This window comes from Falco cherrug, chromosome Z, assembly GCF_023634085.1.
Source record: "Falco cherrug isolate bFalChe1 chromosome Z, bFalChe1.pri, whole genome shotgun sequence".
Taxonomy (NCBI): domain Eukaryota; kingdom Metazoa; phylum Chordata; class Aves; order Falconiformes; family Falconidae; genus Falco; species Falco cherrug.
Window position 1 is genome coordinate 74,365,562 of NC_073720.1, and position 26,274 is coordinate 74,391,835.

General features: G+C 36.5%; 2 protein-coding genes across 2 annotated transcripts in view; both read right to left on the reverse strand.

Moving 5' to 3' along the window:
* PTBP3 (polypyrimidine tract binding protein 3) lies at positions 1-25,872 on the reverse strand. Its single transcript, XM_027808472.2, has 13 exons — positions 25,804-25,872; positions 22,140-22,309; positions 21,133-21,279; positions 16,784-16,945; positions 14,737-14,847; positions 11,562-11,736; positions 8,129-8,206; positions 7,361-7,455; positions 4,741-4,774; positions 4,021-4,113; positions 2,932-3,148; positions 1,821-1,898; positions 1-1,119 (listed from the first exon to the last, which is right to left on the reverse strand). Exons 1-13 carry the CDS (start codon positions 25,826-25,828, stop codon positions 987-989), a joined length of 1,518 nt encoding a protein of 505 aa, XP_027664273.1. The 5' UTR covers positions 25,829-25,872; the 3' UTR covers positions 1-986.
* Positions 1-26,274, reverse strand: part of INIP (INTS3 and NABP interacting protein) — a 231,057-nt gene that overhangs the window by 4,944 nt on the left and 199,839 nt on the right. The window lies entirely within an intron of this gene.

The following is a 26,274-nucleotide window of genomic DNA, read 5'->3' on the forward strand; positions in this document are numbered from 1 at the left end:
TTCAGTGTTACATAATGACTGAATTATTTTTGAAATATCAATGGAAACATTTCCAAAAAGACCAAGATTATTTTCACAAAGGCCAAAATATATCTTTCAAGATACAACAGCTTAAGGTTTTTTCTGAAGTATCATAAACACATAGTAAGGCACATAATAAATACACAGCAATTCAGGTATTAGACACTATAAACTCTTGAGGTTTAATTTTTGTGCCCCCAAAGATGACCTTAAGAAAATAACCTTTTACAAACTTGTCAAACCATCACAGACCTGATTACTTTCCAGAATATTGTAAATGTTTTATTCTTTAAAAGAAACACACAAAATTCTTTGAAATCGCAACTATTTTGTGTTACTTCCTCCAAAATGTTTAATACGACATCTTGAAGAAACTTGTCAAATATCTTCTACTCCACAGAGAGAAGGCACTGCCTTTTCTCTAGTAATTTAACCTATATGAACAGCATGGGTTTTTTGTTTTTTTAAAAAGTTATTTGTAAAGATTTGCCAAAGTATAAACACACCACACTGATGACATAAATACTGTTTAGAGGACACACAGTCAGGGCTTGCTTTTCTTCAAGAAACTTGAGCCCTGTATCACATTCAAATTAGTGTTTAATCTGTGCAGAATAGATTTACTATTTTCTTAGAAATACTCTTTGTCTGATATATTGTAAAGGCACTCAAATGTTTTGTAAAGCTGTTTTCAAACAAAAGCTAAAAAGGATGTTCTCAAAAAATAACTAACTAGGAAATTTGATGATAAATTGTTGCTAAACCAATTTTACACAAGAATCTTTCTATGGATGAATGTTAAACTGATCACATACTGGCAGCTACAATCAGAAAAGATCATCACTTAATTCTTTGTGTAAAAATGAGCTTTTTCTTTTAAGAGAACTCCTCATAGCTTTTTAAGTCTTATTTCAAGATTTTATGAACATTGTGATACAGTCTCAAAAGGAAATTTCACAGAAAAGTCAGATTGTCCATTTTGAGAAGGAAATTCGTAGGTGATGGTCTTCTCCAAGGTCACGATTGTGAAGAGCTATGAGAGCGTGAATTGCTTCTTCCACAGAGTCCAGCTGGATAAGGGCCATTCTGGAATCTCTCCTGAAGTACAATAAAACCTGTTATTAATCCTAACAAAATTTTCATTGCACCTGCCTACACAGAAGATTGAGGCAAGTATTTTTTTCAGCCACACCACACACACTGAACACTTATTCAGTGAAAGAATCAGAACTAGTTAGGCACCTCCTAAAATGAGGAGATAACAAAACTATCCAAATTTTGTACATTAATGGGCTACAGCCACGCCATTCTTCTATTACACTGCACTTCAAAAAATAGGGTAGAAATAAAGCTTGAAGACCTCTAAGAAACACTTGCATTGTCCATATATATGGGATTATTCTACCAGGTATGATCATGCTAAAATAATGCTGCCAAGCAACCTTAATGAATGCTCAAGCAGATTTGTCATCATCTTTTACAAGACATTTTACATATACATAGCTTGTATTTCTTTTTAAAGACGCAAGTATTTACTTTCCTTAAACTTATCTTACTTAGAACACGTGGAATTTGTCAAAAGGCTGTATATTTTTCATTTAATTATGCTAACATAATTCTAATCTTAAAATTTTAAATGGGATACTATCACAAAAATTGTCATAGCTGTACAGATTTTGCCTGTAGATACATACACATGGAATTTTGCCTATAATTATAGACACATTTAATTTCCCCAAAAAGCAATTACCCCTCTCCCAGGATGAAAGCTTGCTCAGCATTTTGACAAGAGAACTTACAGTAAGAATTTGAAGGCTTTCACAGTAGATCCTGTACTTTCAAAAAGGCTCTTCAGATAATCAAGAGTGACAGAAGGCCTATTTAGAATAAACAAACAAACCGGAAACAAAACCTCCTCAACTTCTAAAAGAGCACAGAGTTCTGTAATAGTACCAAAATCTCAATTCTGGCTTCTAAATTAAAATTTGAAGAGAAAAAATTACCTCCACCAACCTGTGTCATGCTTCAGCCCAAACATCTTGGATTTGACACTAAGATTTAGGAACATAGTACACTAAAACACAATTCAGATACACTCTACTACTTTTCATCCTCCCCACTCCTCCCTCCATTAAATTCAGATTGCATAAAAATCAGTGAAGATCACCCTCAGAAATACCTTTCATCTTGTAATTACTGCGAGTGTGCGTCACATTATGAATTTTGAGTTTTCTATTTTACTCAAAAAGCCATTTCCTAGAGTGTCTGTGTGTGTGTGTGTCCCCTTACTTGGATAAAATTCCATAGTTTTCCCTTTTCCCTTCCTGCATAGTTGCCAAACAGCAGAAGCCTGTAAAAACTTAGGGTTGGCTGTCACTCCACACATTGTTAACATTCTAAATAGGAAAAAAGGTTGCTTCAGTTTTAAAGTACATGCCGCTTAATACTTCTTTTACAACTCTGCCTCTATGTAAGAGGTCTGAATTCTGTAGAAACTATTCTTTTAAAAGTGTTAGAATTATGAAAAAACGTATCTACATTAAACAACAATGGCAATGATGAATTTGATGTAATGTAACTCCAGCAAATTATCTAAAAAACCATGTCTTTAATCTTTGTGCTAATTCATAACACAGGACTTTATACAGGAAAAACTAAAGGATATTCTCAAGAAAATGTAAACTGCATTAAAACTCATAAAGAAGAGCATTCAATCAGTTATCCTCTTTGCTAACAATAAACATGTGACAGTTAAAGGATTCACTTATTGTTAATTACACAGCAGATTGACACAAATTCTCAGGAAACTGTAAAAGGCCAAGGAAATGTAAAGCTAATGTCAGAGTCTGTAACTTAAGAACATAGCCTAAAAAGCATCTTTCCAAGAAGATCACATATGTAGATACTCACGGAATGTTGGAGAGATGCAGGGTGGCAGATGGAGGAAAGATATTTTTGAAGTTCTTAGAGCCAGGTCTCTTATAACGGTGTAAAGGGCTATGCAAATAGTCCTTTGTCAGACCTTGGTCGTCTTGTCCCTCATGAGGAAGTTGAATTCTCCGATGTTTTGAAAAAGTAGCATGGAGGACCTTTCCATAAAGCATCTGCCCATTCAAATAGGTGATAGCTAAACAGTGGAAATATAGTTTGAGCAGGAACAAAAGGGAGGGGAAGAAAAAAGGATTCTTTGAATACTAATATTGTCTTCTATTTAGTGTCAGATTTGACATTCTGAGTTGAAATTTAAACTTCCATGTCTACCAGGTGGGCTATGTAATAACATTCTTTTTAAAAGCAGTATAAGGATGCAATATAATCTCCAGTCTAAATGCAACAAAAATGCAAAGCATTTATTAAGGCTGAGATTGTTGGGCCTCTTTAGTCTGGAGAAGGCTGAGAGGGGATCTTGTCCCTGCATACAAATATCTCAAGGGCGGGTGCCAAGAGGATGGGGCCAGGCTCCTTTCAGTGGTGCCCAGTGACAGGACAAGGGGTGACGGGCACAAACTGCAGCACAAGAAGTTCCAAATGACAATCAAAACCTGCCTGGACACACCTCTGTGCACCCTGCTCCAGGTGAACCTGCTTTAGCAGGGGAGTTGGACTAGATGATCTCCAGAGGTCCCTTCCCACCCTGATCGTTCTGTGATTTCAATGAAGAGCAGCTGATTATTCTTAAATAGCTAGATACAGGATTAACTACAGGAAAATTGGATGATGCATTAATGAGGTAAAATATCATAGTTCTCTTGTAGTTTAATTTTAACATTTACTAGATTGAGATTCACAGGATATTTTTTTTAAACCACCATAGGAAAATAAGTTATTTACATGAAAGCAAACAGATCATTATTAACATACACAAGGAAGTTTGTACGTAGTAAAGCATCACAATGATAGATTTAATTTGTTTATGCTTGTCACTGACAGGTGGCAAATTCTTCATCTATATCACACTCATGCAATTTTGAAGCATAACTGTGCCTTAAAAATCATTACCTAGTTGAGCCTGGGTTGCATCTGCCATCTGAACCAAAGCATTATCTCTTTTGTTAAGCATGATCTTCACACGATGCACATTACCATACATACCTGTGGAAATCCAGAAAGGAAATTTGTCCAGAGCATTACTATGAACAGCACAAGGGCATTTCATTTGAATAACATCAATGTTACAAAGAATACTCACCTCATTAAACAGTTTGGTTAGAATATTAGTTTGAAGGAGAACTTTAAAGTTTGTGTATTATTTTCTGAGGCTCAGAAATGGGGTAAGAAACCCTAGGATCTTGGTCATAAAAATGCAAGTTTATGTTCAGCTTTTAAATAGTGCAATAGTGTGAAAGTCCTCTTAACAGAGGCATACTAAGATATTATTATGCCAACAAGTATTATCTTATCCTCTGCAAATAACATACATGCCAATTCTGTACCCCATTTCCTGATGCAATCTTTGTTTTTTCATCCTACTTTGCTTTCCCAATCTTTGTAGTAAACAAATCAGACCACACACTGAAATTCTACCGACACTGTAACTATTTTTAGTAGCTGTGGCCTATCACCGCTGACTCAAATTAGTGTCATTTTGAAACCAGCATGTTCTCTTTTGCCTTTTCTAGACAAGACAGAGCAATGGAACTTACATCAACCAGCATGTGTCAGATAAATAAAAAGAATGTTAATCCTGTAGTTTCTCAAGGTATATTTGACACATCTTACCAAACAGGATGAAAAGTCCATATGGTGTGATGGCCTGTTTAAATGATAAAATAAGTATATTACTTTTAAAGCCTTGAGACAAAAGAAATCTATTCCATAAGTGCATGATGAACAAAAAAAATGGAAGAGATACTGCATACTAATACATAAACCTGTCTCTCCAAAAGCCATTCCCTGTAATAACTACACTGTAATATATTACACTCTATAGCATTCTTGTTAATATATATTTGCTATGCACACATAAAATATTTAAACAAGCTAACACTTCAGCTCATGCATTTTCATCACTCAAGACTCAGTCTGTCATGCTGAAGAAGTTATTAATACTCTAACTGGCTTAATTATTTGAACTTACTCTTTCCAAGCAAGCAGTTCATTCCCTGAAAAATTAAAGACATTTCCTGAACTAGAAACAGAAAAGAGCATTCAAGAACACCCTTCTATTTTCTAAACAGCAGACAACACCTATAAAACTAAAACCAGTTGCTCCAAAATGCGTTTGCTTTGTCTTCAGTTTTGTCCCCATCTCTGTACATGACCATAACATGCTAAAACGATACACATGCCGTTTAACTGTTTATATATGAAGAATATAGAAAGTGATATTTAAATTTTGTTCGATAAATAAACACTAAATATTGAAAGAAATAAATTATCTTCAATGATTTTCAATACTTGGGTACCAAGCTCCCAAGCACCAAAGAAGATAATTTACATGCTGATGCTGACAAATTTTATTCAATTGAGGCAAAGGCTTTACCAGTAATGAATACTAAAAATACCTGCATATCAGAAGCACTACTCACACTCTCTAGCCCTATTCCTTCTCAACTCAAAACATCTGAAATGTGCACCAAACATCCTTAAATTATTTAAAAACAGAAGATATTTCCGCCTAAGAGTAAGCCAATACTCTTTTAACATCAGCATTTAGTATTAAGGAACAATTGCTATCAATGGAAAATTTAATGCCTCCAGAGTTTATCCTTTTTTCCCAAACATTTTAATTCAGCTATTTAAAGAAATTTCTAAACCAAATGAGATTTCAATATTTCTACTGAAAAAATGTTTTTTGGAAGACAAAACCAGCTCATTTAAATATCATGAGGGAATGTTCAAATGCACACTGAAATGCTGCAAACAGGGCAGAAACATAAATTGAAATAAGGTCAACCAGATTTTCTACACACAGAAAAAGAAATGATATGGCTCAGACAACTACTACTGAAGAACAAGTGTTACACAGTTGTCAAGAAATGTATTTACACAAATTTATATTTCCAACAATTAATGTCATTGTACATTCTTACTTTTTGTTTTAAGAAGTTGAGCATTATTTAATACATTTATGTTGTATTATGCATTGCAGCACAAAGTTCTACATAACTTCTCAGATATGTTTTAAGTAAAGCAGCAATGTCCTAAAAACAGCTTTGACCTATGCTTCACATAAGCTTATTCTTAAAAAAATTACTCTTTCAAGAGTCAAAGAATCATCTTGAATCAGCTGCAGGAAGCACATGCACAACAATAATCAGAAATTAAGTAGTAAGATCTATTGACAAGTCAAATCCTAATTTACAGCCATTTCTTTTGATGCTTACTGTGGAATTCAGCTATTAGTACAAAAAACTGAAACAGCGCAATTACTTAAAGCAATGGGTCAAAAGATTTTTAAACTTCAGTAATATGAAGATAACTTCCATTCTGCCAATAACTCATAATTTTATGAAGTTTATGGTTGTGAATCTAATGAGTGTGGAAAATAAGAATTTTACATTGATGTAGTAGAACTGCTTATCAATACTCCAGTAGAATTGTGTTTATGTCATGGCCTTGGTAAAGCTTGATTTTTATTTTTAAGAGATGTACATTACTTTTAATTAAGCACAGGTCAATATGTAATATTTGAGTAACAAAGGTAAGCTTATAGTCTATGTCATTTCCAGTATAAAAATAACTATCTAATTTGTCCTTGGCAATTTGACTGCCAACACATTAAAAAATAAATCTGTGTGGTTCTATGAAAAAGTGAACATGTGTATTTGTTAACTTTTAAAAATGGGTTTACAGTGATGTCAATAGCAAAGTGCACTTGTGATATGCTTCTCCAACCTGAGAAACATTGCAAAACTCGAAGGATCCCATCGGTGTTTTGAAAGGCATTTGATTTGGCATACTTTTATTTCCTTTTCTTTTCCCTGCTGTTTCCCTAACTCATCATGTTTTCCAACAAACAAAAAAAATGTTTGGCTTCTCTAAAAGTAGCACACAGAGCAGTCATATTAACAGAGATATCAGTAAATTTAGTTATAATATATGTTGTTTACCCATTCAAACATTTCTCACACCTGATCATGGACTTTTTTCTAATTACTAGCTACACTGCTAACATAGGTTTCCTAAAGTAAATCGTGCTTGGAAGCTTTTCAGTACTGACTGGAGTTTAACCTCATCAATATTTCAAACTATCTCAAACAAGAATAAAGCTGTCCATTTTTTTATATTATCAGCATAGATATTTCCTCTCATTCCTTCAGCTAATATCAATTTGCAGGAAGGATTCTGACAGTTGGTACAAGTTGATACTTGCATCAGTTCCACCAATCAAACTTACTTCAGGATTGAGGTTTGTGACCAGTAAAACAGAACTCGTTGCAAAAGCAGTAGCACCAGGAATACTCATCTGTCCAGGCACTGCATACCTGCTGACTGAGAAAGAACAAAATACTCAAGAAATACCTGGAACCAGAAAACCTGGAAGGGTATTAAAAGCATCATTTAAGGTCTCGAACTGGAAAAGACGTTTTAGAGGAAAATCTCAGGTTACATTTGGGAAAAAAAAAAAAATCAAAAAATGGTTAAAGAAAATTCCTAGTATCTGACCAGCAAAGCAGGAAGCACCTCCCCTCCAGGGACGAAGAAACATCAACAGAACTAAACAAGAGGGGATATAAATTGCACCCTGAAAAGAAAGAAAATAATTTAGCACAGAAGTTTATCCTATGCTAGAAAGGAAAAGATCTGAGTCTAAAAGACTATTTTTCATTTTATAGCCAGAAGAGGGAAGACTTCCTGCTTTAGCTTTAAATGTCACTGAAGTCTTAAAAAAACCAGATGCTTCGTTTCTTCTCTTGCAGGTTAATCTTTATCATGGCATTTAATTTCTTCACTTATTAAATTATAAACTACATCAGCATATGGGGTTTTTTTTAATTACTGAAAGTAATTTTACTGAATACTATGAGAAAGAGAACTAGAATTACTCAAATGAACATTGTGTTCTGACTGCTGCGTTTGGAACAAATTTTCTCTGAACAGGTGTATTCAGATGGACCACTAGCCCCAAATGCAAACACCATATTTTTACAAAATAGAAACTTACCAGAAGCTTGAGCATAGCCTGTGGGTTGGGCAAACACAACGGGTCCCGTGTATGGTGGGAAGACCACTCTTTTGCTGCCTAGAAAGAACAGACATCTAATTAAAACAGATTTTTTAATTTTTAGAAAACTGAAGAGAATTCAGCAATGACAATCAGCTTCCAGGGTTGCTATTCTGACCTCAGTCAGTGATTACATCTTTTATAAAACGTTTGGGTTGAAAACTCTCATTGAAATCCAAGATATTTTTTTTTTTTTACAAAGAGAATTGTAAAGCCACTTTTAAAGGCAACTGATCAGCCTCAACATCCCTCTCTAAAATGAAGTCAGGGCAAAAAGTAATTTAGACAAATTTGAATAGAAAAGCACAGCATAGATTAGTATCCATTGAAGTTAAGACACCTGTGGTTCAATGTTCAACAGATTTCAGTCACACAATGGAAATGCATTCTAGAAATTTTCTGGAAGTAAATACACTCAAAGACATTTTGTAATGATGTAATACAACTATTTCCTAGGTATTTCTAAAACCAGTATGGGCTAAATAATACAAACAACAACAATGAATCTGAGGCTCTGCATTTTACTAGCTATTGAGATGCATATTTTACCTTTTAAAAAGAATGTACTTTCCCAGCATGTATTGCTTCATAAATAAACAGTGTTTTTTATGGCTCTCCCAAAAGTCTTAAGCATTAAACAGATTTGGAATATCAACACATGAGAAGTTCCAGCCTTGAAGATAGCTCAGTGATTTTTACATTAGTATGTGGTGTTAAGCACTACCTGGGGCAGCCTCTTGTATTATAAGAGGCAGTTAGATTCAAACTTGAGTTGTGGATGCTTTCATATCTCAGCACACTAGTTGTTTTTTTTTTAAAAAAACAGGGCATGTATAATTACATGTATAATACACCCTGCAAGTCTGGCAATATATGTCTGTCTTACTATTCAAACCACCACCATTGACTAAAATAGCTACATTCACTAACAGATGGTTATTGACAGGGATGATATAACACCATAAGAAATATCTGTTGCAAATTACAAAAACAACAAATGAAATGGACACCACAGATCGAGTATTCATGAATTCTGCACCACATTACACCTCCACTTACCTGTAGCAACAAAGTGTCTTTATTCAGTTGTTAGTATGAAAGTTACCACACCAAAGCAAGTCGTTGTGTTCTTGAAATACATGCACTGGTGCATTATACTGACAAGTTCTGGCAATACAGGTTTTAATCACTTATTCACAATTCAAGAATGATAGTGGAAACATTAATCACATGCTTTTATTCTGCCAAATATTAATATTTCAAAATCAGGCATGTAAAAATTGTCAGAGCTAATGCAAGAAAGACCTGGAATTCTTTATTGCCTTTTTTTAATGTGCAAAATAATTTGCTTCATGGCTAGCAGCTAGCTTTGAAAGCAAGCTAATTCATGTATCTCTGCTTATGCTCACTGGGTGAGGGAATGCTTTAAATGCAAAACATTCACAAAATCTGCTTGTTTATAGTGCAGTATCTTTTCCACAAAAGACTCCTTTCAAACAAAAGGAAAAAGAAAGGGAGGGGGAGGGGGGAAGAAAAAAAGAAGTTTCAAGAGCAGTTCAGTTTTACTATTAAGGTAGCTTCAAGTCGACCAAGAAAAAAAAGGATATATTACTTTTAGTTGCATTTATCTTAAAATTCTCCATCAAAACTACATCCACTACTAATAACATGAAGTGTGAGTGCTGACGTGACTCCCAACATCTTTTCCTCATGTAGTGGAACTGAGGACTATCGCAACATGCCTATGGCAACATATGCATGTCGTTACCACTGGCAGAAAGGCTAGAAGCATGCTTCTGCCAGTCTACAGCTACTTTTTAAAAAGGAAAACATCTATGCAGTTGCTTCACTGTGACTGCACTATTAAAGAATTTTGATACAGAAATTTGATTCACCTCTACATCAGCACCTCTTGCTGTTCTTACCATTACGGTAAACGTTCAGACTGAAAACAAGATGTCTAGCAATAACAAGCTTGGAAGAGTGAGAGGGAAGGAAAAAGAGAAGTGTTCATGTGTATTCTCCAAAACCATGTATACAATGTTTTCTGTGCCCTACAAGCAAGTTTGTCCTTAATCTACTCCAATTGTACTTTCCTCTTTCATTGACAATTCAAGTTGTGTAGGTCTAATTAATTAGAATACTTTTTGCATGTCTGGAATGGGTGCTAGGTGGTAAATCCACAAAGCTAACACACCTCTTATCTCAGACATGCAAATAAACAATTGTATCCGTGTATGGATCAGCTCTTGCACACTGGGTGAAGAATCCAGTTTTGGGATAACAATATCTGATCTATAACAACATGTTACCATGATGTTGTATGGCAAATCCTCAAAAAATGTACAACCATCTTTACAACTTATGTAAAGATCCAAGGCCTGCCTTTAAGGGGACCAGCAAAAACAATCCATAAAGTAGTGAGTGCAACTCACTTCTTTACTCTCAACTAAGCTACCAAAGCCAACTATTGAAAAAAAACAAAAAACAAAAAACAAAACAAACCAAAACAATAACAAAAAGAATCTGCCCTAGCTATCACAGAAAACTAAAGGAAAAAAAGGGAATTCTTCCCCAGCTGTTGCTACCGTTCTACCAGCTGGACAGTACTTAACAGCTGAGACAGTTCTTAGCTGGGTATTATTGTGTATGGCTGTCATTAGACAGAAAGAAAAATAGCTAAATTTGCTCAATTTGCATTGTAAGCACTTCTGCCAAGTTATCACATGAATGTGTTTGGTGATTTGTATTATTACCAATTGAATAAGCATGCCCGAGCTATTTATGGTGAAAAGGTTTCTCCAGTGTGGCTTCAAGCAGATAATGTCTCCTCTATGCCATGGAGGTGACACATAACGTTTAAGAAAATACCTAAAATTTTATTTTTTACAAGATGATGACAAAACATATATAAATACATGTAGGATTTCTAAGTTTCTTATGGCTTTGTTTGTTACAGCAAGCAGTTATCCTAAAATATCAAGAAGTAAGAGCTAACACCCTTAAAACACCTATCTTCAAGTAGCTTTAGGCAACCAGTGCAAATTTTGATGATTACTATTGACTATTCTGATATGCAACATTTATTATACTACCTGTACCAATGATACAATTTCACAGCATTTTATGTATGCAGATTTTTGACAACACTTTGAATTTGCCCAACAGCATTCCTCATGTTGTAGTTTCAGATATTCATTTATCTAGAGTAGGACTTTCTGCTTTCCATACAAACTTTACTGGACCTAACCAACAGAAATGTACACAAAATGTATCCTTCTATGAACCTGATATGAAACCCAGAGCATAAGTGCAACATGAAAAGCATAATGATCTTATTGTGTTTTCATCAGTAAAAGCGATCGTTTCTTACCAGAGGCATCAGATACAGAGGGCTCCAGGGGTGGCTGGGCATCACCAGGAGGAAGGCCAAAACGAGTGAAATCTCTGCTTTTGTTATTGTTGTACTTTATAATAAGGTTAGATAACTTGGAGAAATCAATACGCAGAGTGCAGCACGAAACATAGACACTGTGGCCATCCAGAATCTGAAGAAAAACAATCATGTTTTCAGAAACAAATCACAGTGGCAGCCACCACTGTATTTTATTTTCACCCCACAACTGTATCCAAACTGAAATTCATCTTCTGTTTTTAAGGCGCTGCTTTTAAATACCAAGTAGACAATTATGCTGCCGCTATCCTTACCTAAACATCCTGTGTAAGTTACTAGTATAGTGCACTAATTATTAAGTATTATGTCACCTTCTACCAATGGAAAAAACTCAGCTTTAAGCATAACTTGTCTTTCCAGGTGTGTTTCTAATCTTAGCTGTCTCTCACTCAACACACGATACCAGATGCTAGTAACAATACTAATTTGGAGATTTTTATTGTACGGGAACTGTCCCTTACATAAGTTGGTGAAGGGTCTGGAGCACAAGTCTTGTGAGGAGTGGCTGAGGGAACTAGAGTGGTTTAGCCTGGAGAAAAGGAGGCTCAGAGACGACCTTACCATGCTGTATAACTACCTGAAAGGAGGCTGTAGCAAGGTGGGTGCTGGTCTCTTCGCCAAAGTAACAAGTGGTAGGACAAGAGGAAATAGCCTCAAGTTGCATCAGGGCAGGTTTAGATTGGATATCGGGAAAAATTTCTTTACTGAAAGGGTTGTCAAGCATTGGAACAGGCTGCTCCAGGAGATGGTTGAGTCACCATCTCTGGAGACATTTAATAAATATGTAGATGTGGTACTTAGGGGCCTGGTTTAGTGGTTGACCTGGCAGTGCTAGGTTAACAGTTGAACTTGATGACCTTATGGATCTTTTCCAACTGAAACAATTCTGTAAAATCTATCTTTTTAAGAGTAGCTGTGCTTGGAAAGATCACTGAAGTAGTATTTTCTGCCTATACCAGTCATAAAAGAATCATGATGGATGAACAGGGGAAAACTCGTTTGCTATAATTATTTAATATAATCTAGACCAAAATTACATTTTTTGTGAAATCTTTAATAAGGTATTATTTATTATTAATACTGTTCTTTAAGAAAAGATGTTATTGCTAACAAACAGGCTATAATGCCAACCACCTTTAATAATGTCCAATATATATGTAATCTCTAAAACACATAGTAAATTTACTTACTGGCCTGAAGTGTAACTAGCAATAGTTAAATATACTATGCCTTTGATTCTGAAGTTGAGAATAAAGTCAACTTCAATAACAAAAGTACAGTGAAAGTTCCATTCACTCTAGTCTTCCAGTAATTTTTAAAAAACCAGAATGCTAAACACCACTTAATGCTTAGCAGAATCTGTTCTTCTATATACCTTCTATGGAAAATTTCAAACTGATTTTATTTACTACTATTGAGGTGACCACACAGGTTAAAGAGAAATACAAAGCTGTCTCAGGCTTAGTTTCAAGTAAGTGAAGTATTTTATTTTCTGTCTTTTTCACTTCACAGTTCAAGTATTATAGCCTGATGATTTGTAACATTGCTGTACCTTCTGCAAAAGTCTTTGAAGTTTCAGCTCTTGATATTTAATTATGAAACTCCTCCCCACTAAGGAAATTAACAGTATTTTCTAGAAATTAAAATACTTAGCAATTATAAGAAAACTAATAATAAAAGTTGTTTGGGAGAAAAATGTATTTGGTTTATGTGGGAAAGTTTTGGTAGTGGTGAGGCTGCTGCCTCTCTGTGAGAAGAGATCAAGGGCTGCCCCATGCTGGACAGAGTGAATTCCAGCAGGCTCCAAAACAGATCTGCCACTGCCCGAAGTGGAGCCAGTCAGAACACTGCTGGCGCTTCTGTGATAACATGTTTAAGAAAGGGCAAAAAACACAGTGCAACAGCTGAAAAAGAGAGGATTGAGAAAAACGTGAGAGAAAATCCTGCAGACACGGAGGTCAGAGGAGGGGGAGAAAGAGGAGGTCCAGGTGCTGAAGCAGAGATTCCCCTGGAGAAGACCATATCAAGGCAGGCTGTCCCCATGCAGCCCATGCAAGTCCACAGTGGAGCAGATACCCTACTGCAGACCGTGGGAAGAATCCATGTTGGAGAAGTTTGTGAAGGACCGTATTCCATGCAGCAGACCTACGCTGGAGCAGGGGAACATTGCGAGGAAGATGCTGCGGCAGAGACAAAGTGCTCTGGACTAACTGCAATACCCATTCCCTGTCCCCCTGTACTGCTCAAAGGGAGGAGGCAGAAGGTTTGGGAGTGAAGTTGAGAAGAAGGAATAAGGGTGGTGGGAAGACGTTTTTACTTTTGGTTTTGTTCCTTACTAAACTATTATATTTTTAATTGGCAATAAATTAAATCTGTCTTCCCCAAGTTGAGTCTGTTATGCCTGTGATGGTAATAGGCAAGCAATCTCCCTGTCCTTATTCTGACCCACAAGCCTTTTCATCTTATTTCCTCCTCCTGTCCTGCTGAAGAAGGGGCACAAGAGCAGTTTTTTGAGTGACCGGCAGCCAGCAAAGGTTAACCCACCACAGAAAATGGGCATAAAGTAGGTGAGCTTTTCTTCATTACCAAGAACATGCGTTTTAAAAATTGCGGTACAGCTCCGTTGAAATTAAGAAATTTAAGGCGAAAACATCGATTGCTGTAAATTTCTCACTGAAACTCAAATGAGTAAAACGTGTAACATTCATCTAATCTCTGGGCATTTAACTACAGTACTCTTAGTATTGAACCTTACTGAAAATACTCCATTTAATTTGAAAGGCAAAAGACTTCCTGGTCAACTACCATTACCATCACTTGTCACTACTGACAACTCTGATTTTTGTTTTGGTAGACTCGTGCAGGTCTTGGAGTATATGCTATACATTTATGTTTGCAGTTGATGGCAGAGCGCTATCCTCTTAACTAATGGGGGATGTTAAAGTTATTCATGTGCAACAAGAGCATTAGAATGATACGAAGTCATAAAGTTAATGATCAAGCTATCCCTGATGTTCCCCATTTATCTAGGGGGGGAAAAACCAAACTGAAAAGACAACACAAATCAAGCTGAATGTACTTGCACTACACTTACCATTTTGGCATAATATGCTTCCATTGGATTAGCATACTGCAGCAAAGCTTGGAATTTATTACCCTTATTGAACATGACAATCTTCAAAACAGATCCGTATACAGAGAAAATCTGAGAAGGAAGAAACATGGACTTTCAGAAACAATGAATAAATCATGCACACTACAAAACTAGCATTTAATACTCCATATAAGTGTCTGAAGATTACTTTTTTTGTGACAGCTAAACATAAATTGAGTGAACTCTGAATTTTGTTTCAGGTAAAGAAAAAAATTTAATAAGAGGCCAGAAAAGATGGGGAAGAAGGATAAAATTTCCTTAAAGAGTTAACAATAACTGTTCAACTAAGGGCAGGAAAGGCCAGCCCAAACTGACATTTGTCCATTGTATGCAGAGAAATTGTGAATAATCAAAGCTGAGGTTTGAGAAATGGTCTCTCATAAGGCAGTTGAGATGGGAACTGCAAATTTCCTTTCAAGTTAAACCCCTTTACATTTTGTACTTCAAACAACTTCTGGAAATTTAGTGACCAGATATACATCTTAAACTGTTTATGTGTGTACAAATTAATTACACAGACCCACTGTCCAAATTAGAAGACAAAGAACAAAAAAGTAAGACAAAGACCTAGTTTGGGACCTACTACTCTAATTTACAGTTGAATGGTATTTGATCTATTGCAAATGCAAACATTACCAAAAAAAATTTAAAGGTTGAAATTAGTTATATATACACTCAAAATAAGAGTGTACACTACATGGAGGTGTCTATACAAAAGCAAAACCACAAATAAAGAGGACAAAATTATAGCTAGAACTTATCATATAAGTGCAGAAAAACTATGTCCAAATAAATAGTGGAGGAGGAAAGGTAGGTTTGGAAAGCACTAACAGTTTTAGAACAAACTGTTAGAATCAATGCAAAGCCAGGAAAGCAGACACACACACCCATTCCACCCCACCCCAGACAAGTATTAAGCCTGGAATGGAAAGAAAGGCCAGAAACAAGGACAAGCATCTCTTGCCAGCCTATTAGGCCTGGAATCATGGATACAAGACACAGTCCTAACACTTTGTGCCCAGTTTTTCAGTCTATCAGAAACAAGGTTTTTATGCTGCTGTCATTGTTTTGTGGTAGAAGACAGAAGAGAAACCTCTTTCACAGCTGTTTAAAATTAGCCATTGAGTACCTGTTCATAAAGCACTCAAATTTGAGATGATAGTAAAGCAGAAAAAACCTTCTTCCAGGACTGCAGGTTTTTGTAAAAATATCCCAATTACTTTAAATTACATTAATTTAAGAAACTCATATTTGGGGCTTGTTTTTTACTGCACAAATTTACTAGTTATTACAGAAGCTTCAAGTATGAAACCCTTTGCAATATCTGAAAACAGTATCAACAAATCCTTCAGGCACAAAGAAATAATTATTGTTTCTAAACTTACATCTCAATGGCGTAGCACAACCTACTAGCAGGACTTACAGTAATGGTTTTCATAGTCCATATAGCTCACCACTATTCCAGGCTTTCAGAGGTGGTTGAACTAAATGGCATTCTAGCAGTTGATCAACAATCAAAAACATTTGTCAAAGCAACTTTAATTGTATATTATATCACTTGCATCCAATTGTAACAGTGAATATAAAACCCTAAAATATAATGCAAACTACAAAAGTTACTCAGTACAAAGAGTGCTAAAATATGGGTTCCCAAGCTCTTAATCGTATTTCACTATCTCATCATGTTGGTGTAAATTAGAAGTAACACCTCAAATTTGTTGCTGCTTCTACAGAAACCAAGAAATTAAATTAAAGACAACGTGAAAAGCTGAGTACAGAAGCCCTGTTTACTTTGATTTTTTTTGTGCAAAACTGTTTCAAGCCTGGATTCCTAAATTGCATCAAAACATTTTAAAGTGACAGTCATCATTCAAGTGATTAAGGATACACCTGTACTTTTTAAAAAAAGTTAATGGATTTACAACAGCAACATTTTAAATTACATTTTAAACAAACGATTTTTTGGTTTTTTTGCAATCCTCATTACCTGATACAGTGTGTCTAAAGTAAGAGGGTAGAAAACATTTTCAACAACGATTCGAAGAACAGAACCTTGACTGGGAGGAAGCCCATTTTTAACAATCACAGAACTTGAAAGCAGGCTTCCAGAGCGCACAGCAGTCAAAGCACACAATGCAGCTTGGGTTCTCTGAAATCAAGACACAGCAGCGACCACAATTAACTTACACACATACAAATTATTCATATCTAGACAAAGATCTTTTACAAGGAAAAGCATGTAAAATGCATTTAAACTGCAACTTTTAAGAACATATTCCCTTTATGATTGATTCAAATCCCACATTTTGAAGAGGTAAATCTTACCTCTTCCTTCCCTTCCCCCACCCCTAAAAGAATTCAGATCATACTTTCACAGAATTATGACCTGCTTTTTTAGTTAAAGTGTTACTACTTTATAATGCCATATAGACACAGTATTTCTTTTGATTCTGTAAGCTTTTGTCATTCTAGAAATTTTCCAGCAAATCAGTATGATGACAATATTGTAATAGACTAATAACCAGTCAGTGCACCAAAAACAATTTCTTCTGCTTTATTAGGATTTCATTCTCTTCTGGAGCTAAATTTTACCAGAGATAAGCTTAAAGGCACATAACCTGCTCTTCTTTCTGAGCCAAATTATCAGCCACAAAACCACCTTTAAATCTCACTCCTCAAACTGCCTCATTGGGACTTTAGAGGTCTCTACACTTGTTTTTGATGGGCTTTCCTTAAATAGATCTTCAAACTGAAAGCACTGTGGACAGAGAGATTCCTTTCCAAATGTAATTGAGAAGCTTGCAAGATTTCAGTGACTTGTGTCAGCGCAAATTAAAAATTAGCACTGGTTTTTGCCCCAACCACTACTTGCAACATTCTTATGAAAACAAAATCATGAGACACACATCACAGTATATAATTTATCAGTCTTAATGGGAGGTCAATTGCAATTCACCCAGTAATCCAAAAATCCAAATGAATTTCAACTGCAGTATGATGGTTTGTATACTTTGATCTTGTGCAAAGAATATTTCCTTGGTTAGACATTAGGATTTAAGTCAGTCACCTGCAATATTCAATTAGTTTTAAGAAATCAATTTTCAGTACTTCAAAAATATAAGGAAGAAATTAATTCCGGTGTTTGGCATGAAGTCACACATAAAACTGGTGTTTTATCAGTGGAAATACCCATTTTATTTGATCTAGGGTTCTGAGAAGAAACAGTAAACATTACAAAAGATAACACTTTCAAGAATAAACTTGAACTTAAAGATGATGATTTGCTAGTCCTGAGTTTGGCAAGGCCTTGGAACAGTGCCAACACAAACCCCACAAAAGCAAGTTACATGACCCCTCACAATGACATCCGTATCTGATAAACTAAAAAGCTTTAAAAGAGCTGTTTTGGGGGCAGAAAGTGGTTCATCATGTATCAGCTGGGCTTGCTCTTCCATGTGTTCTTCAGATAGCATCTGCAGACCCACAATTAGCAATTAACTTTAGGAAAACACAAACATATAAAATTGAAGTGGTATGTTTTTGTGGTATTCCTGCTACTATATTATGGACACAGTAACTGGGGGGGGGGGGGGGGGGGGGGGGGGGGGCACGGGAAATCAGGACTAATTATTCAGAGAAAAGATTTACCAGAGAAGACATGGTATTTTCTTCATATTCTGAAGCTATTGAGAGCTGTTACCTAATGTTAAAACTTAGGAATGGCAAAAGTTCTTTCAGAACATATTATATGCAAGTGTTTCTAACTAGTGTAGACTATAATAGCAGGGGCACCTACAGAAGGCTGCTAAGGACTGTTTCCAGTTTTCTAATGTGTCTGAGGATGGAGAGTCTACAACCTCTCAAAGTTGTAGTAACTTCAGGAAAGAAGTTTTTTAAGTTTAAGTGGACTTTTCTGTATTGGAATTTATGCCCATTGCCTCTTGTCCTGTCACTAGGCACCACTGAAAAAAGTCTGTCTCTACCTTCTTTGCTCTCCCATCACCACATATTTGCAGACGTTGGTAAGGTACCCCAAGTCTTCTCTTCTTCAGGCTGAACAGTCCCAGCTCTCTCTGGCTCTCCTTATATGACAAAGTCCAGCTCCTTAATCATCTTCATGGCCTTTTGCTCTATTTACTCCACCATTTCCATATCTCTCCTGTACTGAGGAGCCCAGGACTGGAATAGTATTCCAGATGCGCCTCATCAGTCACCTCCCTCAATCTACTAACAAAGCTCTGCCTTCTGCAGCCCAGGAGGCTGCTGATCTTCCTTGCTGCAAGGGAATGAGTGCTACCCACCAGAACCCCCAGGTCATTCTCTGCCAAGCTGCTTTCCAGCTGGTTGACCCCAGTGTACAATGGTACCTAGAATTACTTCTCCTCAGGTGCAGGAGTGGGCATTTCCCTTTGTTAAACTTAATGAGGTTCCTCCTGTCAGCCCATTACTCCAGCTTTTCAAGGTCTCTCTGAATGGCAGCACAATTGTCTGGGGTGTCAACTACTCCTCCTAGTTCTGTGTTGTCAGCAAACTTGCTGCAGATGTTTCTCCTCCCACCATCCAGGACATTAATGAAGATATTAAACAGTATTGGACACACTATCAGCCCCTAAGTTACTCTACTAGCAACTAGCCCCCAGCTGGACTTCATGCCACTGGTCACAACCATTTCAGCCTTTCAGATCACTTCAGCCTACTTATTTAGACTGTATTTAATCAGTTTGCCTGTTAGAATGTTAAAAGTAACAATGTTTGAAGTCTTACCAAAGTCAAGATAAACAACATCCACTACTCTTCTCATCCACAAACCAGTCATCTCACTGTAGAAAACTGTCACATTGGTCAGGCATTATTCCTTTTCAAAAAACTATGCTGACTTTTCCTAACCACCTTCTTGTCCTTAGAAAGTTTGGAAATGGTTTACAGGATGAGTTGCTCCATTATGTTGTTCCCAGGCACTGAGGTAGGGCTGATCAGCCAGTGGTTCCCTGGATCCTCCTTCTTGTCCTTCTTTAAGATACAAGAGAGGTTTGCTTTCTTCCAGTCCTTAGGAACTTCCTCCAATTGCCATGACCTTTTCAAGATTGTAAGAGTGGCCTTGCGATGACATCAGCCAGCTCCCTCAACACTCACAAGTGCATCTCATTAGGGCCACAGACTTCTGTTTAATCCAGTTCATTTAAATGTTCCTTGATGAGATTCTTCTCTACATCCTTCATGAAGACTTTCCCACTGTTCTCAGTTGTTTGATATTCCCAAGAGCAAGTCTCTAACTACTAAAGACTAAGGAGAAGGCATCCAGTACTTCAGCCATGTCCTTTGTCGCCAGGGCTCCTGTCCTATTCAGCAGCAGGAGGCCCACATATTCCCTAAATCTTCCTTCTGCTGCTGATACATTTTGCAGAGCCACTCTTGTTGCTGTTCATATCCCTTGCTGGAGCCAACTCCCTGTGGTCTTTTACTTTCCTAAGCACAGCTCTGCATGTTCACATAATGCTCCACATTCCTCCTGGGTCACCTGTCCATGATTCTACCCTTTCTATGTCTCTCTTTTAAGTTTCAGTTCAGTCAGGAGCTCCTTGTTGATTCAAGCAGTCCTACCACCTTCACTTGATTTTCAGCTCATCAGGATGAACCATTCTTGAACCTCAGCTCATCCACAGTAATTTTACAGATATCAGCTAGTGCCTGTCTGAAAGTTACTGCTTAGATAACAACAGACAGAAATAATATGTATCAGAATTTGACTATTGGTGTAGTGGAAGATAGTCTATTTATTTACTAACATTGTGGTTTAACCCTGGTACGTAGCTAAGTGCCACACAAGTGCTCAATCACTTCCCCCCAGTAGGATGGAGGAGAGAATTGGTAGGATAAAAGTGAGAAGACCCATGGGTTGAGATAGACAGTTTAATAGGTGAAGCAAAAGCTGCACATGCAAGCAAGGCAAAATAAGGAATTCCTTTACTACTCCCCATCAGCACACAGGTGTTTAGCCTTTTCAGAAAAGCAGGGCTTCAACATGCACAACAGTTACTTAGGAAGAAAACCACCATAGCTCCAAATGTCCCACCTTCCTCCTTCTTCCCCCAGCTTTCACTGTTGTGCACAACACGACATGTGGGATATCTGTTCGCTGAGTTGGGTTCGACTGTCCCAGTTATTACCCTCTCAACTTCTTGTGCACTCACACTGGCGGGGCAGCGTGAAAAGCAGAAAAGGCCTTGATGCTATATGTATGCATCACAAGCTATGAAGAAAATTAACTCTATCCTAGCCAAAACCAGTACACAACTCATGTGCAACTCTATCCTGTTAAACGGAAATTATACTTACAGCCTGATTAGGTGCATTGTCAGTCTTAAGCATTTTGTAATTGGAGTACTGAATACAAAGAGGCTGGCTTCGGAGGTAAAGTACAGCAGTATTACAGTAGCTCACCACATTAACAGCTGCTTCTACAGAACTCATTTCCAAAAGTGCCTGCAATCAATACATAGCAGTTTTTAGTGTTGTTTACAGGAGAGAACAAAACATCAAAGCACCATTTATTAGCAATTTCACTCACTAGAAAAAAATCATATGGAAGTACAGTACTGATTTTCTTAGCATTAAAATGCATTTGTGTGTTTATTTGATTTGATTTGTGGATTTTCTTAAAAGGCTTTATATTTTAAATATAATAAGTCATTACAGAAGAGGTGGAATAAGTATGACATACGGGAAGCAATGCTGCTAAACATACCACACTGCTAATGAATTTACTAGATTCCTGAATCCGAGCACTATTACCTAAGTAACAGATAAACTGATTGAAAAAGTAGGAACAGGACACTAAACACCTATCAGTTTGTTCATTATATTAACCCAACTCAGTGCTCTAGACAATTTTTAAATGATTGCCTATTGTTTTTATGATTTCAGTGTTTATTCATGATGTGAAGTATCCTGTCACATCTAAAAGGATTGAAACTCCCCCCGTAAACAAATTATTTCACATTAAAAAAATTACGTGCATGTTAATAGTTTAATCAGGCAAGTTATTTCAAGACTTCTCAAAATCACTAGTGACAATGTAGTTCTTTATCATCTATTCTTATATAAGGTGGATATAATGTTCAGCAACATTAAGTTGCTAGATCATTATTTAATCTAAAAATCTAAAAGTTTAAAAACTTAAAATAAGACATTCTTTCACATTTGAAATATGAAACTCTTGAGCTATCAATGAAAGAACTAGACATCATTGCAATCATTTCAACCAAATGCAATACCAAAACGGTCATAACATGAACCATATCTTCAATCTTGATCTTATAATTGAAACATTGAAAATTACATACCTGACCTTTTCCTTTTAGTATCAATATGTTGGTTACTATGCCAAAAGGGAGAATTAATGAAATTATTTCTGCTTCAGTAGCATCATCTGGAATTTGACGAAGATGAAGGACACGCGAAGGGGAGCATAAGGATGTGTCTTGTTCCAAGTTCTCCTGTTCATTCCAATTATCTGAAATATTTTAGGGAAGTAGATGGACAAGAAAACCTATTGCACAGTGTAGATACCAAAAGCTAAAAGACATAAACCTGCTGTGTCAGCACTGACACTGACTTACCTATGGCTCTTTAAATCCTAAGAAAAGCAGTTCATATATGACCAAAGGACACTTTAAGATGACTTCTTCATCTGTTCCAAATCTCCACTGCAAGGGGAGTGTGTGGTGTGTTTGTTTTGCTTTGGTTTGCATTTATTTTTTGTTTATTTTCCTGTGGGTTTTGTTAAGTCTTACAGAGAGTCCAATAACTTCTTCCCAAATGCCCATGTAACATATTTACAAAATGTTAGTTACACAGAAGAGGGACAAGTAGCAATTGGGAGGTAATACCTTCAATTCTTTTATTACTGACTTATCTTCCTGCATTGTATGTTTCTTAGATTCAGTTGCTACCTTAAATATTTTTTATTTATTTTATTGAAGAAATCCTGCTGTCCCACATGATTGTAAGTTTTAAAAAGTCTTTGGAAAGGGTAGACAGCAGTGAGGCATAAAATTCCTACAGATTCTAAAGTCTTCCACTCTGGCAAACTGCCTTTTTTTCTAACATATGCCTATTTGGATCCTGTTACAGGTAAGTGACCAAATATTACATGTCAAGGAGATGACTCCGATGACACCTCTGGAATAGGCATATTGTTCTAGAAGCTACCACAATGGAGCAATAAGTTGAAGTGGTAAAAATGAAATTCATTAGCCAAACTGCAGGTCCCAGTAGGAGATCCTACTAAAGCAAGCTACAGAAGCTTATGAGACTTGATGAAAAAAATACCCTAAACTGAGAGGAAAGACAGCATATTTTGATGGAAATTGTATTGAAGTTTAACTGCATAACACTTAAGTTAAAGGAAGAAACAACAGGTTTTTTTCCACTTACACACCAAAACCAGCTTCACTCCAGCAAGAGAGATAGCCTTGTGTTGCATTTAGCCTTCCAAGTAGGATCACAAAAGGTTAGAAAAAATATCTCTATATGCTTACTGTGTAATTTCAGGTTTTGCTGTAGGTTTTGGATACAGTCTAAGGCCAAGAAGCAAGATTCCCTCAAGTCATGCTGTGTAAGGATCTTTACAGAGGATTTTTACTAGTGGAAGTCTGTAAAACTACAAGTCAGATGATCTAAGTGCCAACCATTGCACACTCATAAGCCAAGATAACTAATTCCCCCACCTGCAAAACAGACAAGTCTGTTATGCATTGATTTTCCCATCAAGAAATTTTAAATGACATCATGTGCTCTGTGTGCATTCTGAAAAATGCAGATATGTGGCACACTTGTTGGGGATGAGACTTTAAGACAAACAAACATATTAAATGCATATCAATACCAAGCCACAACGGGGTATATTACTATTAAAGTCTAACAACCCATCCTTTTTTACATGTACTTTTCAGGTTCAAAATGGACAAGATATTCTCAACTTTAGTAAAGAAGGCAGGAAATTAAACCTAACAGGTTTAATTTTGCCTTTAATTTAAGATGAGAGACTCTCGCAGAAGCAATACTTTCTGGTTTCTGACTCATTATCAAAGGTGACAAGATGGAGTTAAGTGGCAAACACAGCTTTTTCTCTCTACATCTTCACTGAGCATTACAGGAGTTTTCAGGTCAGGCATTCAGCCAAAAAGGACAGTGCTTACCAGAACAGTTTCAGCCTGTGTACACACAGTGTGCATCCTCTATTTCACTGTCTACCAATTAGCAAGCATATGTTAGTTCTAGTTGGTTCAGCTTCCGAACAGCGAATCATATCTGACTTAAAAATGCTCTTAAAGTGCTGCTTTTCCTATTGTAATTGTTCTAAGTTCTGTGGAACTTCAGCTAAGTCATCAAATCAGCAATAAAAGCTATCATTTATTCCATCCTAAGTATAAAGACCTCAGCATTTTTTAATCTGTTCTCCAGCTATTGATACTAATTTTGATGCAAAGTGATAATCATGTGTTACTTCTGGCATTTAATTTTAAAATTGATTCAACAACTATTTAAAGCACATGCACGGCTATCATCTCTTCTGCATTTTACACTCAACTGAGTGAAAGCAAAAAATGGCTTCAGACAAAGACAAGAGAAGCCTTATGAACAAAGTGAAATTTATGGCCTGGTGCCACAAAGGGAAGTTCATTACAATCATGATTCATGCCAGTACAAATTTATTTCCCAGGTGTGTAGCCTCAGATCAAGAAATCCAAACATATTTTAGATATGTGACCCACCAGATGAAAAAAACACTGCAGGTGAAGCAGTTGTATTAGGTAAAGAGATTTAGGTTTATATAAACCCAAAATGAAGTATAATCAATGAGAATTAGAGAGGTTTTGGATTTATCAGGACACAAACATGTCTATCTTATTTTAAAGTTTAGACACCCTGGACGTCACTATGAAGGATCAGAGGTTGCACTGGTAATTACTAAAAGCCACGTGAACTCAATACAAATTTATATTCCTTACCAGCTAAAAAATACCATCTACGCAGGCCTGAAATATATTTCAGCTATTGAATTACTGAGTTATAAGCTAATGCTGTTTCAAGCCAAGCAGAAGCCTCTGGACATCACACTGATCTGATCAGCAGAAATATGAACAATCTGACATGTGCATGTCAAAGAAATAAAAAATAAATATCTTAAGGTTAGCTACTCGGACTCTTCCTTCCCCTTATTCCCTGTTGGAAATATAGCAAGTAAACCTCTTGATAAGCATCTGAGACTATCTGCTCTGTCTCTTGCCCCATTACAACATCAACTATTTGGAAACCACTGCTGACAGGCAACTGTCTATGTCATGAGTTAGTTAATTTAGTTTACTGGAAGTTAACTTATGCAGCCATGGGCCATTGATACTTCAAGCCCACATAAGCTGAAAGTACCTCTAAAGGCGGCAGTCCCAGCTTTCTCTCACATTCAACTTTTTGTCTGATCTAAAACTACAGATAACCGAATACATCTACTGCATCTTTCTCAACACATGGAGTGGGGTAGAGCCTAAGTTTCTTTGGATGGTAGTATTAGTTTAACATGCCTGAAGAAACATGTGGCTATGTTTTCACACTGAGCCATCACATGGCTTAAACAGATCCAGTCTCCTTACCCTGCATCTGCCTATCCAAGTTCCCACCATATCCCCCAAAAAAACCATTCTGCTGAAAAAAAACCTCTGCAGATATGTAGTGAACCACATGAAGAAAACATCTGATCTGATGTTATAGAAAATAGTGATTTTTATGCCCATTTTCAACTGATCAGTATTAGAGCTCCCCAAATCTGTCATTGACTTGGATAGACTCTGGTGGCTGTACTCTTGGGAGTCTGATTACAGCTCAGGCTTTGTGAGGCTGCTTAGGGTGACAATAAAAAATAAAATAAAGAAATAAATCACCAAAAAAACTTTTACAGAGAAAACAGACGCTGTTGAAGGACGTGATAAAAATCTTTTTTATATATACCTGTAACTGGAGTAAAATTCTCCATGGTAAAAGGCTTATTACTGACTTCAGAAGAACCAAGCTTGCCACGTCCACGCTAAAAAATAAAAGACAAGATTACTAGTAAAAGCTGTTACAGAGAAAGAGCTTGCTATAAAAGTGCAACAACTCCTGTAATTTATTCTTCCCACTAACAATCCCTTTCTATACATATTATTCACTATTGTTGTGAATCTTTCATGCAAAAATTGCCAACCATACTTCTTCGGTCTTGTTGTTAGCAAGTTCAGGTGTGTTATACTTCTTACTTCTCTTATTATTCATCCGACTACAGTTTATATTTTAAAAAAATCAAGAATAACAAATGTTTATGAAAATAAATAAGCTGGCTGCAGGCTCTGGGTCTGCAATACAACAGTGCTTCTAGATACGAGTAAACACACAGCCACACAGATAAGGTCAGCAAAACTAATTCAAGACTTATTTAAATAT

Coding starts and splice junctions, on each gene's coding strand:
- PTBP3 (XM_027808472.2), bottom strand. CDS start 25,828: ATGGAGAATTTTACTCCAGTTACAG. Junction 14,848..16,783: donor CTTTAGACACACTGTATCAG/GTAATGAGGATT, acceptor CTTCCTTCTCAG/ATTTTCTCTGTATACGGATC. Junction 4,775..7,360: donor TCACAAACCTCAATCCTGAA/GTAAGTTTGATT, acceptor TCATTTAAACAG/GCCATCACACCATATGGACT.